Raw genomic sequence first — 16130 nt, 5'->3', positions numbered from 1 at the left:
AATTGTTTTTTTTTTGTTTGTTTGTTTTTATGATGCTGTTATATAAATGTGTTGTAGAATTTTATTTGTACAGAACCTTTCCGTTTTCGAGAAAGAAACGTGACGCAAGATTGCGGTGACGTAACACTTCCTGTCATGCGCGGTACGGCCACAGTGTGGGAATGATGGCGTCCGCTGCCGCTCGCAGTTCCTCACGCTGGTTAACTGTCATGGTGTCCTCTGGGTACCACCGCGCGGCTTGCGCAGCTCTCCCCGTTTCCTGTGGCTCGCCACGGGCCCTCTGCACGTTCGGAGCCGGGACGCTTTGGGCCGGAGGGAGCATGGCGTGTGGCCGGGCGGGGACAGGGTTGACATTGAGGGGGCTGCCTGGTAAGCGACGTCTCGTGTTAGCATTGAGTTAAGCTAGGTTTGGTTTTTTTTTGTTATGTCCTTATCGAGCTTGGACTTAAATTCTACCAGAATCCTTTACAATGATTGCACATCAGTGTTCTTTGAAGCATACGTTCAGGTACTTTGAACTGTGTTAGAGTTAGGTAATCTTTAACTCTTTAACTTCCCTCGTACTCTACTGATATTGTAAGTAATACGAAAAAACAATCCTATGCCAAATTTTAGTTAATCTTAATGCAGCTGTACTGTCCAACCCCCCCCCCCCCCAAAACCTCCCTCTTCAGGTTTCAAAGCACCTATGTGTGCCTTCCACACAAGCACGTTGGCCAACAATAAGCAGGACTTCTACCAGGTCCTTGGGGTACCTCGCACTGCAACCCAGAAGGAGATCAAAAAGGCCTATTATCAGGTTTGCTGTTGCTCGGCCCAACCAATTTTGTCCTGACCTCAATTGTGCTGGATGTTCTAACAAACATGTCTGCTCATTGTGCTCATCATCCATCATTTTTTTGAAATCACTGGATAACAAATACAGGAACTCCAATTTTTGTTAAAGTCTACAAACAAAATGGGAATTTAGTGTACAGTTCAGTCAGTCATTTCACAATTTGGGCGTTTGTCGTCCCCCAGATGGCCAAAAAATACCACCCGGACACAAACAAAGATGACCCAAAAGCCAAGGAGAAATTTGCCCAGCTGGCTGAGGCTTATGAAGTTGAGTGTTATTGCCTTTCTTTATTCCCGTTTATTGTAATGCACAAACCTCTCCAACGCAAGATTTTTTTTTCCTCTCAGGTACTCAGCGACGAAGGAAAGAGGAAGCAGTACGACGCGTACGGCTCAGCGGGCTTCAACGGCGGCCAGGCAGGCGGCGGTGGCGGGCAGCAGTACTGGTCCGGGCAGACGCAAAACGTGAACCCGGAGGAGCTCTTCCGCAAGATCTTTGGGGAATATTCTGGAGGACGTGGATTCGGAGACTTTAATGCCATCTTTGATCAGCCGCAGGAGGTCTGTTGCATATTAGCTTCCGGGGTGCCTTGAAATTCAAGTAACGAGTGAAGAAACGAAACAAAAAAGGCGATGTCCACTTAGCTTAATGCTAACTAGCAATGGAAAATGCCATAGATGGGCTAACTACTTTAATACTAACAGTCCAAAATACCGTAAATGGGCTCACAAATTGCAGCTGTCTGGCAGGGTTCTACTGGACATGTGAACACAAAGGGTGTACCAACACATATAGACAGAATACAACAAGAGTCATAGGAAGATATATTTTTTTATAATCTGTAAAGAACGACTAATACCATGACAGGTTAAGCCTGTCGCACACTGCGCGATGCGGTAGAAGTGGACCGAACCAGATCATCGCAAAAAAAAAAAAAATGTTCCCGGGCATTGAGCGATTATACAGATAATAGGTGTCCAACTCAAAGCCCGGGGGCCAGATGTGGCCTGCCTCATGATTTTATGTGGCCCACGAAGCCAAATCTAGAGTGTAAATTTCCGTGATTCTTGTAAAATTCTGCACCAAACTTTCAAATTGTCACATATGTCATAAATGATAAAGTTGAGACATTACAAGCAATTTTGTGTTATCAAATGTAAATAATTGAAAAAACACATTACCCCTTGATTTCTGATTCCAAAATGATGATGTAAATATTGGATGAGATGACTAAATATTTTTATTTCCCGGTCATAACGGCCCTCTGAGGGAAAGCGGAACAACAATGTAGCCCTTGAGGAAAAATGATTTTGACACCCCTGATATAGATGACCTGAAGTCCAACATTTGTATAAGCTTTTGATGCTGCATATACACTATATTGTACTTTATCGCATAATAAAAATGTATAGATGGAGAAAGGAACAAGTCGGTAAAGAGAGTGGAGGTTTTAAAAGAGGCTTGCTTTTTCATTTGACTGCGGAAGAGGCTGCAATAAATTAGTATTACTTTCTGTTATTTGTTCTGATATAGTTCGATATTATTAAGTGCTGCGTAATTTTTTGGGGAAAGTTTATTCTTTGGCTGGGCTGAAACGGAGTGATTAATTCCTAAAAAAATAAACTCAACCTTCATTGTGTTTACCCCGAGCAGTACATCATGGAGTTGACGTTCACTCAGGCAGCGAAAGGAGTCAACAAGGAGATCTCGATTAGCACGGAAGCGTCTTGCCAGCGCTGCGGCGGGAAGGGCCACGAGCCGGGCACCAAAGTCCAGCACTGCCACCACTGCAACGGCTCCGGCATGGTAACCGCATCATCTGGAGCGTGCGCCCGTCAGCCGTTTGTAACTGTTGTTTTTGTTTTTTTTTTCTGCAGGAGACGGTGAACACGGGCCCGTTTGTGATGCGCTCCACGTGCCGACGCTGCGGCGGCAAGGGAACGGTCATTTCCGACCCGTGCCACAGCTGCCGCGGGACCGGGCAGACGAAGCAACGGAAAACCGTCACGGTCCCCGTGCCCGCGGGTGAGTCGGCCGGCCCGTACCATGCTTTACAAGCGCCCCGATGTGTTTTACTCGCCGCACAGGGAGTCCTCGGTCTACGACTGAGATCCGTTCACACGGTAGCGGACTTAACTCGAATTTCGACTTAAGTCGGATTCCTCCGTTAAAATCAGAATTTACATCAAAGTACTTTGTATGAAAAACAAATACAGCGGTGCTTCGGTTCCCGACCACAATCCGTTGCAGAAGGCGGTTCGAAAACCGAATCAACCGCCGCGAGAGTTATGTTATTTGCGGGTTTTATTCGGGGGTTGGTTCGAATTGACAAGAACAAAACGCGTAGTGCACAAGTGTCTAACTCTGGAATTTCTGTAATTATATTTGGCCCGCGAGGCAATTTAAAATGAATATTAGAGCTGACCCGTCTTAGGTGGCGAGCGTCTTAACCCGAGGACTCCCCGCATTTCAAAGTCGCTGACAAACGCTTCTTGTTCAATGTGTTGTCCTTCAGGAGTGGAGGATGGACAGACTGTACGAATGCCCGTCGGAAAGAAGGAGATCTTCATCACATTTCGAGTGAGTGACCACAGGGGACTTCATTGTTGGGCCTGTGCGCATCCCTCCATCCATCCATCCCTCCATCCATCCATCCATCAATCCAATAGTTTTGTGTTGGTTTCCGGATGTCTGTCTGTCTGTCTCTCTCTCTCTCCATCCATCAATTCCCCCGTCCGTCTGTCTGTCTCCCTCTCTCCATTCATCCCCCCTCCATCTGTCTGTCTGTACGTCCCTCTCTCTCTCTCCATCCATCCCTCTATCTATCTGTCTGTCTGTCTCCATCCATCAATCCCAACCGTCTGTCTGTCCGTCTCCCTCTCTCTCCATCCATCCCCCTCTCTACCTACCCATCCATCCATCCATCCATCCATCCACATCTTCTTTCTGGTTCTCCTGATTCGGGTCACGGGGCCTGCCCCAGTTTCGATGGCCGCCTCCGTTGCCCTTTCAGGATAGTTTGACACATTCCGAGTTAGTCCAGTGCCATTTGAATAAATGAACGCCTCCACTTGAGAAAAATCACATTCCTCCCAAAGTGTACCGTAAATTCTCGAAAATAATGCGCAAATTTTTCCCAAAATATTTTCAAAAAGTTAACAGAGCACATTATATTTAAGTATCACATTACATACTCAGTACAATCACATTGTATAGTCGTATACAGATACATAAAGTGGTTAAAAAATAGGTATACGTATACATTTTGATATGATATTCAAAGTCTTATGTTACACATATTTATTAGGGTAATGTGCGCCCCCAAACTGAACTCTCTGACCTCCTCGAGGAGCTTGCATTTTACAATCGTTAGCGTAGCTTGTTTGTTGCTACCGCACCAAAGATGAGAAACGACTGCTCGTGAGTTTTGTTTTTTTTTTTTTTCACTTAAACAAGACAAAAAATGTCGACCGCGACGGCAAGTTTTGCAGCCGCTTTGAAAAGAAATGTGTCAATGTGGCACTCATGATGCGCACTGTTTGGTCTGCGGCGTCAGGTCCAGAAGAGTCCGGTGTTCAGGCGGGACGGCGCCGACATCCACTCGGACCTTTACGTCTCCGTGGCTCAAGCCATCCTGGGCGGCACGGCCAGGACGCAAGGCCTCTACGAAACGCTCAACTTAGCTGTAAGTACCAAAAAAAAATGTCAAACTCATCATGCCCACATAAACGCTCCCCTTTGATGAGAGGAACATTGCGTTGGTCGTCGGATCAGATCCCAGCTGGCGTCCAGACAGACCAGCGAATCCACCTGGCGGGGAAAGGAATCGCCCGCGTCAGCGGCTACGGCTTTGGCGATCACTACGTCCATATCAAAATTAAAGTACCCAAGTAAGACGCGAACGGGGTGGGGAAATGTGCAGCGTCGTCATTGGACTTTATTTTATTTATTCTTTGTTTTGTTTTTTGCAGGACGCTGACAGACCGGCAGAGGGCTCTCGTCACGAGCTACGCCGAGGACGAGGCGGACGTGGAAGGAACGGTTAACGGCGTCAGCGCCACCGCCACAGGTTAGATGTCGCTAACCTCGCACGACTCAAATCATCTTTCCCGTTTGAAATAATAACATAAGTTAGCATGAAAGTAATGTTAGTTTTTCACAGAAGATAGACTATATGCTGGATTGTCCGTGTGAATATTTTGCGACTGTTAGTGTATAAATGAGTTGTTTATAGCTATCCTGATACTGAAGCCAGTTTTTTATTAGCCTCAGGCAGGGGTCGCAATCGACTGGACGGTGTGTGCCCCCCCCCCAAAAAAAAAAATAATTAAAAAAAAAAAGGGATGTCAGCTAATGTTCCCTCTAAACTGCAATTGTGCAGGGCTGATGCAGTCTCTTCGCAGATAATTCTGCGTTGCGTGCAAAAAAAATAAAATGATCCAATGCACATTTAAAGTATAACATCCAGCTATTCAGTTTGTGGCATTTTGCAACGTGATTCAATGAGCGAGGGACGACTGGTTGCTACATCCAGTGGCACAATTCACATACGTACTGTAAAAAAAAAAAAAATGAAAAGAAGAAGCCACTGGTTTCTTTTAGGCAGCACACGGAACCTTCCTGAACAACAACCGGTGGTCTGCCCCACACTTTTTCCTAGTTTACCTTATACACTCCCCGTCCCCCACCCGCACCATCTTAAAGACGTACACTCATAATTCCAAATGTTGCAGTACTTACGCAGCCCATCAATATTTTTTATAATGACAGCGTCCACCACTGCTGTTTCAGTTAGCAACACAGTTTGGGTAACGTTGAGCAAAGACGAGCTAGACATGCTGCTTATGTTTACTTTCGATATTAATGGAGAAAGGTAAAAAGTTGCAATGACTTTTGAAGTAAGTGAATAATTGGAAAAAAAAAAAGTGGTTACAGTGAATAAGAGTTTCTCTTTCTCTTCCGAGTGGGAAAAGTGCATTATCAGCAAGAGGCTGGCTGCTTGAAAAGTAGATCTTGGGGTAAAAAAAAGTCTGGGCACCCCTGGCCTAAGGTGTTTCCCCTTCTCATGTTCACATTCAGCTTTATTGCCCAAGTGTGTCACAACACACAAGGAATTTGTCTTCTGCAGTCAGTGGCGCCCTCTTACCAAGGCAAATTTTTGTGGTGGTTTTAAATGCACAAATAATATAGTTTGACAGTAAACTTCAACTTGGAGTGCTAGTAAACAGCTTGAAGACCCCCTTTAAAAAAAATAATAATAATAATTCTCTACCATCTGCTGAAGGGCTGCTGCTTGTAAAGTTTACTGCCATCATCTTGGATTCATGTGGAAAATCTTTGCCTGCAAAAAAAAAAAAAAAAAATGTCCGAGCATCTGCTTACATCTAAATAAAAATTCAAGGCACTCATAAATGGAGTGCCACGGTACATTATAATTTTTGGAGCAATTTAGTTGACCGGCCAGAAGAGCTCTCCCATCTTTCCAGTGGTGTCTTACGTAGTGCGAATGTGTGTCCAGGTGGGGGCGCCAGTGGTAAGCAATTTAAGAAGGAAGGGCATGACAGGAAGGAAGGCGAGTTGAAACAAGCGAGGGGCTTCTTCTCCACACTCAAGCAATTGTTTAGTTAGTTCTTCCTGACAGCCACAAACCAGGTAGGACGAGAACAGTCCGTCTTCGGTTTGTGGCTGTCAGGCTCCGATGTCCTCTTAGAGGCGGAAATCTATTTTTTCGTCTCCTCTTCCAGGTAAGAGGTCTTCGTGGACCTGAGAGGTTCAGTCGCTCGGCGCGAAGGAAAGCCACGTCGGCGGCATTCGCGCGTGCATCCAACAAGGCAAAGGAGGTCCAGTTCCAGGGAGTAAAACGCTTCATCCATTTTAGCTCCAAAGACTATGAAAGACGGCCAATCGCAGCCGTCGCCACGCCGCACGTAAAAGATGTTTGAAGACACAAATACAATAAAAGTTTATCATTACAAGTCCTGCTGTTCATCATGCTTTCAAGAATACTTGCGTGTAGATCCACTAATTTAGGTTTAAAAGTTGAGATGGCCTTCCGTGGCCATCTTCACAATTTTTCTGGTCTGTATATCCACACACAAGCCACACGAACGAACACACCTCATACACGTGAAAAAGGAAATTCCGCTGGTTTGGATTGACAACGTATCCAATAAGTCATGCAATATGTAATGAATTTTTGAAAATGCCGCCAGAGCTCGCTCGTCAGACTCCCGTCTGAAGAAGAACCGTCGGAAAATTCTGCATTATTCATAGCCACAGGTTCAAATATGTATGGAAATATTCCTCCGTCTTCCCGATCAACCGATAGTATTTCGTCATCGGATGAGAAGAAATCAGCGCTGGCCATAAGACTTTCAGAACCCCCCCCCCAAAAAAAAAAAAAATGTTCTCAACGGATTTGCATGTTTCACAAAAATGACATTTTCAGCTGAAAAAAACTCTGAATTCCACGAATCCACGGAAAATTCTGTAATCCTGTAATCGAGCCTTCGCTGCGGCACGTAATACGTCGCACCCGCGCACGAAGGTCGTGTGACTCGCCAAAACGGCGGCGCCCCTGAAAATTCGTAATTGTCGATTTAAAAAAAAAAAAAAAAAAAAAAAATCTTCCCAAAACACCATTAAATGAGGATTAATATCACATTTTCAAGATACAGTACATATTACATGGCCTATTGGATACATCGTGAATCCAAACCACCGGAATTTCACTTGGAAAAATATATGTAATATAAAAAAAGGCACCGTTTGGATAAAAACAAAACTCGGCTCATAAGGCCAAACGTTACAGAAAATTGATCAACGTTTTAAGTTTCAATAAAAATGGGCCAAAATGTCAGTCAGGTGGGTTTTTATTTCATTACAGACAGCAGAGTTCTGTTCTACAATCCACCGTGTGCACAATTAAGTAGTCCAGAAGGATGAAATTGTAGTACAAGTCGATGCAAATGTGTCAAAATATTCCACTCGTTTTCCATTCCGGAGTCACAAGTGTCACGCCGGACTTGACCTTTGCCCTCTTTTGACTCACATGGCCCAAGTCTCCAAAATAACACAACCATCACTTCGATGCCTTTAAAGATGAATGTTGAAAAGTGCCCTTTTGGAACAGGAGGAATATAAAATGATGTTCAAACTTGCAATTACAGCGCATATCCATACAGAAGCAGCAATAAACCAGGGTACAGTATCAATTTAAAAACTGTGAATATTAATGGAACGCTTTTATACATTGGTACCGAACCTGAGGCAGTTCCCGCTCGCCTATGCTCAAATACAGTGAAGAAAATGAGTATTTGAACACCCTGCTATGGTGCAAGTTTCAATGGTCAGCGACCTGAAAAGAGCTGGGACCACCGTTTCCATGGTGACTGTTGGTAATACACTAAGACGTCACGATTTGAAATCACGCACGACGCGGAAGGTTCCCCTGCTTAAACCGGCACATGTCAAGGCCTGTCTTAAGTTTGCTTGCCAATGACCATTTGGATGATACAGAGGAGTCATGGGGAGAAGGTTTTGCGGTCAGACGAGACCAAAATGGAACTTTTTGGCCATAATTCCACTAACCGAACGAATGATGAGTTCCATTCCAAGAACACCGTCCCTACTGTGAAGCACGGGGGTGGTAGCATCATCATGCTTTGGGGCTGTTTTTCTGCACACGGGACAGGACGACTGCGCACTGTATTAAGGAGAGGATGACAGTGGCCATGTATTGTGAGATTTTGTCGAACAACCTCTTTCCCACAGTCAGAGGATTGAAGATGGGCCGTGGCTGGACCTTTCAACACGACGATGACCCGAAGCACAAAGCCAGGAAAACCAAGGAGTGGCTCCGGAAGAAGCATATCAAGGTCTCCAGACCTAAACCCAATAGAAAATCTTTGAAGGGAGCTGAAACCCGTCTGATCTAGAGAAGATCTGCATGGAGGAGTGGGCCAAAATCTCTCCTGCAATGTGTGCAAACCTGGTGAACAACTACAGGAAACGTTTGACCTCTGTAATTGCAAACAAAGGCTACTGTAACAATTATTAACGTTCTTTTTCTTGGGTGTTCAAATACTTATTTGCAGCTGTAGCACACAAATAAATCGTAAAAAAAAAAGGGGAGAACTTGCAATATAGCAGGGTGTTCAAATACTTATTTCCTTCACTGCAGGCCTTCATATACTGTGCTCTACATATTCTCTCTATATTGAAAAAAAACCCAAAACAAAATCAGGATCAATCTCCATTTCCTTCAACCTAATACAATACGCTATTTCTTATGACAGTGTAATTATGTATCGGCTCCTTTGGCAACTTCAAACTGTCGTTCGCGTTGGAGTCAAAACTGTTCAATCTACAAAAATTCATTTCTTTTAACTCGTGCAAAAAGTCATCATAATTCCAATGCGTTTTAACACTCGCGCAAATCTGTTCATCGTACGCTTGTCAAAGTGTAAACGCCGTAATTCCTCAAATAGTCGCCTCCACGCCTCATCATTTTCCGCGCGAATACATAAATAGCTGTGGTTATTATGTGTTGCAGCCTTTTGCAGAGCGGACGTGGCATCTGTAAAGCGGACAACTGCCGTTTATTTAAAGGTTACTGTCAATATACCATGTGGCATGGTATCTGTAAAGCTGATACCTGTGATCTCTGAAGCCCAAACGGAAGATGGATTTATTTTATGAGTGGTGGCAAAGCATTTTTTTTCCCCGATTAGACAAGGCTATGGCCTGTTCTACGTAGTTGCTTGGTAGTGTAATGCCACAAGATGGAGCCAAAGCAGTATTTTCATGTTGGGAAAGTGCTTTGGCAAAAAAAATTATGGGATTTTTCTGGCAATGATGCACATGTGTGTAGATATATATATATATAAAATATGCTGTATTAATTTTGTATTGTGATTGCACTCGTAACTCAAATCATCTGTTCTAATTCCATTAATGTATTTCAGCCCCCCCCCCCAAATTTAAGGTAAAATAGCAAGAGTACACATCGTCATAGCATAATTAAATGTAAAGAAATGAAAGTTGAGTTTGCGCATCATCACCACCTGCTGGCGTGCTTGGCCTGGCATTTAGACAAATGTTTCCTAACTGCAGTAAGTGAATCAGTCAGTCGTTTTTCATAGGAGATAAAAAAAATACATGTGTGTATATATATATATATATGCCATTGAGTATTGCTATATTTTTGGTCTAAATGTGTTGCGCCACGGTTAAGTGTTCAAATATTGTTGCTTGCTTTAATCGATGTGACACCGCCGCACAGAGGCCGTTCGTTAGCCCTCCTATGATATTTAGCATTTTTTGGTTAGCCTTAATCACATCCATCCGTTATCCAAGCTGCTTATCCTCACAAGGGTCCCAGCTAGCTTCGGGCGAAAAGACCCCCCCCCCCCTGGACTGGTCGCCAGTGAGTCACAGGGGAGATTTCCATGACATCGCTGAGCGGGAATCGATCCAACGCTAAATATCCATCCATTTTCCATACCGCCTATCCTCATTAGAATAGCGGGTGTGCCATAAATACTACTTTGTAATACATGCATCCATCCATTTTCTTCACAGCGTATCCTCACGAGGGTTGCGGGGAAGTGCTGCAGCCTATCCCAGCTGTCAACGGGCAGGAGAGGGGGGGTTACACCCTGAACTGGTCGCCAGCCAATCGCAGGGCACATTGAGACCAACAGCCGCACTCGCAATCACACCTCGGGGCAATTAATGTTGCGTGTTTTTGGGATGTGGGAGGAAACCGGAGTGCCCACCCGGAGTAAACCCACGCATGCACGGGGAGAACATGCAAACTCCACACAGGCGGGGCCGGGATCGAACCCGGGTCCTCAGAACCGTGAGACCAACGCTTTACCGGCCGAACCACCGTGCCGCCACTGCGTAATACTAAATACGTAAAACTGTTTTATTTGGGGAATTTTTGGGGGTTTATATCATAAAACTGCTTTTGTCCCATCTCATAAACACCGTACTCCCGATAGATGGCTGATACTCTGCAGTTTGCGTAATTAAATAGTTATTACATAAGGAACTACGGTATTTAAAATTAAAGGCCAGCGCCGGAATGATGAAATTCGAACAAAAATTCTTAGCAGCACGTCGACGCCATTTGGACTTTGTTTAACGCAACGTCAAAGAATCCCAGCGAATGAAGCTTCTCTGCGAGAAATAAACCGCGATACTTTATGAATCGAGTTTTCTTTCCTGAGTCAAACCGAGACCCCGCACGGCCCCCCCTCGCCCCCCCCCAAAAAAAAAAAAAAAAAAACGCACTTGTGATGAAAACCCGTCCGTAACGTGTGCATAGTATTTTTGACCCGAGCAATTTCTCATTCATAATCATCTTTTGCATCAACGTAGAGCATAAAAAAAACTGTGCTTGGATCATCTGTCACCGTCTGGGGAAGTGTGAGAAAACCTGATGTGATGACAAATGACTCATCACAGGATGGAGGGATGGATGGATGGTGCGAAGGAGGTAGAACAAAAAAAAAAAAAAAAAGCCTGATAGAGGTGGAGGTGGTGCTGGACTGGTCAAGGGGGTCGGGGAGGTCGATACGGTCCTTAAGATCAACGCATCGGAATTCCAGATCCAGGTCGTGCGTTGCCGTGGTTGCATGTGCCCCCCCCGCCCCTCCGTCCATCAAGTTTTTCATCCTCTCTTCCTCCCTCACATCACGTACCAGGCGGCCAGGCCGGCTAAGGCGGCGAACCACGTGGCGACGAGGACCTGGCCGGTGGGGTGGCGCAGGACGGCCATGGCCAGCTGGCACGCGTACGCCGTCCCGCCCCTCGTTGCTAAAACCAGAAGAACGACGGCGGTGAAGGTACTTTGGATTTTTTCTAGTCTTGAAATCCCGCTGTGCACGCTATAAAACGATGTCAGCTATAACATTTATTTTTATACCTCAACGGCACAAGATCAAAATTGAAGATTTTTATGGCGCAAGACGTACCCATTTTGGCGGCATAATAGGGGCATTTGCGGATGTCGCCCCCCGCGTCCCCGTGCACGGGCATCCCGGCTTCCGAAACCTCCTCCTGGAAGGTTTTCCCGATTTCCTCCAGCTCCTCGAAAACCTGCCGAGCAAAAAACGTGAAAGACGATGAATGACCGGCGGTGAGAAGTAACTCATTACAAATGCGTCATTACTGTACTTGAGTGGATTTCATATGTATCCGTAGGTGATGCCTCAGAGTATTGTAATATTTTCCGTGTACATGTGTTGCTGCGCCGTTTATGTTCAAATACGTGTTATTTGAAGTGCCACTGTCATGAAATGGATGGTTTTTAGTACGTTATTAATGAAAAAAACGGCAGCCAATCTGGGCCCGTGCGTTTTTTCACCACAAAACATGATTTTGACATAGACAGCTTTTTGTAACTCCCGCCATGAAAATCCTCTCGAGGGTTTTGTTTTTGAGAAGAAGCGAGAAGTGACGTACAGGGGAGTATGTTTCTATTAATTTTTACCTGCGGGAAGGTAGCTCTTTGTTCCTTCGCGTTAGCCAAAATGCCGGCTCGTTGCGTTGCTGGATATTGTTCGAGCACTCGGGAGGTCGGCTTTCCCCTTCATAGGTTTGCAAGAGATCCGGTTCGTCGTGAAAAATGGATTGCACGGGTGCAAAGGACGAGAGCTTTGTGGGTTCCAAATGACGGGTAGGTGTGTTTAGAGTTACTAAAATAAAAATAAAATAGTTTGGGTGAATGTAACAAAAGATCCGCGCACGTAAGTCAGGGGTGCTAAATGCGTCGATGTACCCGTCGACGCCGAGCTGGGCTGGCTCATACATACTGTCTGGGAGTCTGTTGTTAGTTAGAAGTGATCCGCATATCATCGAAATACGGCTCAAAACGATGGGCTAATATTGCCCCGGTCACTTCACTCGTTTGTGAGATGTTTGCTTCCGTGTCCCACAAGCGTGTTTTCAATGGCGAATGTCGCCATGTGACATCATGAACAGAGGACGCAGGCAATATGGCGACCGCTTGGATGTCGAATGAGACTTCCGCAACTTTGCGCATGGATGACGCACCCTCCGCTCATATCTATTTTTTTGCATGGACGTTGAAGTGAATAATGTTATATGTATTTTTCATTACAGTATCTATTTTAGAATGTTTATAGGCGTGACACTTGACCTTTAAAGAGCACATGTTGACCTCCATTTTCTCCGGGTGGGCACTCCGGTTTCCTCCCGCATCCCAAAAACACGCAACATTAATTGCCCCGAGGTGTGATTGTGAGTACGACTGTTCAGCCAGTTCAGTCCTGCCCGTTGACAGCTGGGATAGGCTCCAGCGCTCCCCGTGACCCTCGTGAGGATAAGCGGCAAAGCAGATGGACGTTTACCTCCATGTTGAAGTGGAAGGCCTTGATGGCCTCATCCACAAGGCTCTTCTTGGTCTCCGCGTCGAGTTCCAGCTCGTTCATGCGGCTGCGGTAAAGCTGCTTGAAGGCCTTGGCGCTGTCGATGGCGTCGAACTGGTAGAACTCCAGGCCCTCTCCGGTGGGGGGCAGCTTCAGGGCCCTTTGCGCCACCTTCTTCAGCACCTGACCCCCCGACAGGTCGCCCATGTAGCGGGTGTAGGCGTGGGCCACCAGCAGCACCGGGTCCTCCCGGCCCACTCGGCGGATGCGGTCCACGTAGCGTTGGGTGGCCGGGGAGCAGGCGATCTGGTCCTTCCAGTCGGGGCCGTAAAAGTATTCGAGGTCACGGCCCAGCGCCTCGTGGCGGTGCAGCTCCGACGGGAAATAAAGCGGGGCGAAATGGGGGTGCTCCTTGTTCATTTCGATTTCCTCCTCCATGGCGCTGTACGTGTAGTAGAGGGCTACGGCACCCAGCTGTCGGGGGGAAATATCACTCGCATTTTTTTTTTTTTATATATCTCCGTTAAGGCCGTCCGCGTTGCTTTCATCTCCTCACGTGCCTCACCTTGAAGAGCTCTTTGCGGATTCGCCCTCTGAGGAAGTCCTTTACGAATTGCGTGTTCTCGGCCTTTTCGTGAACGTCTTTGGTACCGGCAGCCAGCATCTCAGATAAATCGTCGGGCCTGGGGGATGCGAAGAGAATAATGGCCTGCGGTCACTTTCACGTTGACGCAGGCGTGCCCGGAGATTTTGCACTGAGAGCCGAAGAGGCCACTTTGCGTAAAAAAATTATTAAAAAAAAAAAAAAAAAATCCAATGTTGTACTGTCAGTCAACATTAGCTAAGTAGAATTTGGGAAAATAAAAAATAAAAAAATCTTAATGACAAAAAAGTAGTGACGATACCTTAGCTAAAAATTGTGTGACCTCTTGATATATTTTTTTAGTTAAATTCTGATATTTTCTGACCATTTTTAACAGTCAATACTGAGATTAGCATTGTCATGTTAAACACCGTTTTAGTTTGTATTTTTCCCCCACATTTGATTCTTTTTAAGATTTTAACTTTTAGCAATGTGATATCTTGTAATAGTAGTTCAATTCTAAAAGAATACATTCACTAGTGTGATATTGTCTATGGTTCAACGTATGCTTTCATTTTCGAACAAAAAAAAAAAAAAAGAAAAAAATACAGAATACATGAGAAGTTTAACCTGAGGGTTTCTCCTTCATCCTCGTTGATGGGCCCTTTTCCGTTGGACGCGTTCTCTGTCCTTGTGGCCATTTTGTCTGACGGTTGCTACATACCAAAAACATGCAACATTAATTGGACACTCTGAATAGGTGTGATTGTGAGTGTGGCTGTTTGTCCCGATGTGCCCTGCGATTGGGTGGCGACCAGTTCAGGTTGCCCCTTGACTGCTGGGATAGGCTCCAGCACTCCCGAGACCCTTGTGAGGATAAGGATAAGCGGAAAAGAAAATGGATGGATGGGTGAAAGAAACCCGGAGAAAACAACACGTAGGCACGGGGAGAACCTGCAAACTCCAGGATTTGAAGCCCGGTTCTCAGAAGTGTGAGGAAAACTTTGAACGAGATGCTCCACCGTGTTGCCAGTAAATTTTAGAAATTATATTTATTAGACAGCAGTACTTATCCATTAACAATAAAGGAATGGAAATCGAAATAGTTTTTGTCTGATTCAACAATCAATTAAATAAAATAATAAAGAGATTAACTGATAAATAAAATGATCGTGTGTTGTACGAGTGGACAAAATTTGAAATTGGACATTCCGGTTTTGTATTTTATCTATTTGACATTGATGGTGATTAAAAAAGATAAATCTGAAACTCGTCACCGGTTATGCAGTAGTTTGTGTAGATTTTTTTTTTTCCACAAAGCAATGATTGCTATTTTAAAATACTGTATTAGGACTACTTTTTACACTTACTGGAGTACAATATTTGGCTACTCAAGCTCTGATTTCAAGCATGAAAAGGAAGCTGATTTTTACCCAAGTTCCAGAGGAGATATTCAGCTCAGGTAAAAGGGGGCTGAAGCGAAATTTCGTGACCCCACTGTGCTGCTGTTGATGATGCAGGGAGGGAAAGTGACGGCCTGCTACAAAATGCAACCACGTTCAAAACCGACTCTGCAGGGATGACCTAGTCACGGAAGGTTGAATTGTGACACAACCGGGCCAGGTTCAGCACACAAGCTCGATTGAATACTGGCAAACAAAAAGCAGCAAGACAAAAGGCCCCGTGCCAGTTAACGTAGATTCTAGGCGTTGTAGCTACTATTTAGTCAACTGCTGTTGTGAAGAGACATTTAAAGCCTTCGTCTAAATACGATTGAGATACTGGTCTTTTATTTGGATAACACCGACATCAGACGTCATTTTGACACCAACAACAAAAGCTAACTTTGCTTGCTACCAAGACGCAAGCTAATACCTAGCAAGATTTACGACAAGTTCCACAAGAAAGTGGTCGAGAAATTAATAAACAAAAGCACATTTTGAAGCTTTTTTTTTTTTAATTGCCATTTAGAATGCACATTTAAACGCCGTAATAGTGTATAATGCCGCACTAACCTTCACTCCAGCCACTACGCGTCGCTCGGGTGAACTCAAGTCAAGCTTGACTACACTCACTGCGCATGCCAGGAAGTGTTGAGGCGCCCGTTTCCAAAACTATTTAAAATCAAAAGCGTCAAAATACTCGGAAAGAAATCCAGTAGAAAGGTAATCCAAATCCCACAACCGGTGTTAAATGGCTAACCAGAAACATTGACAAGCACTTGAATTACATATTCGCCATGTTTTCAATAGAACGCTGTCGTGTGCAAGTTTTCATTGAATATTTAAGATGTGATGGATAACAGGTTATT

At 44.9% G+C, this 16130-nt stretch overlaps 2 protein-coding genes across 4 annotated transcripts; one reads left to right on the top strand and one right to left on the bottom strand.

The window, feature by feature from the left end:
* The first annotated feature begins 102 nt into the window (after window positions 1-102).
* dnaja3a (DnaJ heat shock protein family (Hsp40) member A3a) lies at window positions 103-6813 on the top strand. Of its 2 annotated transcripts, XM_061847297.1 has the most exons (12): window positions 103-369; window positions 675-799; window positions 1021-1104; window positions 1186-1398; window positions 2492-2644; window positions 2716-2863; window positions 3354-3418; window positions 4395-4523; window positions 4613-4728; window positions 4810-4907; window positions 6357-6490; window positions 6583-6813. In XM_061847297.1, the coding sequence occupies exons 1-11, from the start codon at window positions 162-164 to the stop codon at window positions 6464-6466; spliced, it is 1449 nt and encodes a 482-aa protein (XP_061703281.1). In that variant the 5' UTR covers window positions 103-161; the 3' UTR covers window positions 6467-6490; window positions 6583-6813. The 2 variants fall into 2 exon arrangements, with proteins under 2 accessions (XP_061703281.1, XP_061703283.1); XM_061847299.1 differs by lacking the exon at window positions 6357-6490 and having other exon boundaries at window positions 104-369.
* An 881-nt stretch (window positions 6814-7694) lies between these two features.
* On the bottom strand, window positions 7695-15981 carry hmox2b (heme oxygenase 2b). 2 transcript variants are annotated; one of them, XM_061847304.1, is made up of 6 exons: window positions 15835-15981; window positions 14450-14535; window positions 13802-13919; window positions 13219-13710; window positions 11821-11944; window positions 7695-11662 (listed from the first exon to the last, which is right to left on the bottom strand). In XM_061847304.1, exons 2-6 carry the CDS (start codon window positions 14518-14520, stop codon window positions 11535-11537), a joined length of 933 nt encoding a protein of 310 aa, XP_061703288.1. In that variant the 5' UTR covers window positions 14521-14535; window positions 15835-15981; the 3' UTR covers window positions 7695-11534. The 2 variants fall into 2 exon arrangements, with proteins under 2 accessions (XP_061703288.1, XP_061703289.1); XM_061847305.1 differs by lacking the exon at window positions 15835-15981 and adding an exon at window positions 15253-15803.
* Window positions 15982-16130: the final 149 nt, after the last annotated feature.

The sequence above is a fragment of the Syngnathoides biaculeatus genome, chromosome 16 (assembly GCF_019802595.1).
Source record: "Syngnathoides biaculeatus isolate LvHL_M chromosome 16, ASM1980259v1, whole genome shotgun sequence".
Taxonomy (NCBI): Eukaryota; Metazoa; Chordata; class Actinopteri; order Syngnathiformes; family Syngnathidae; genus Syngnathoides; species Syngnathoides biaculeatus.
The sequence above is the reverse complement of the archived record's forward strand: the minus strand, read 5'-3'. Positions and strand labels throughout refer to the sequence as shown.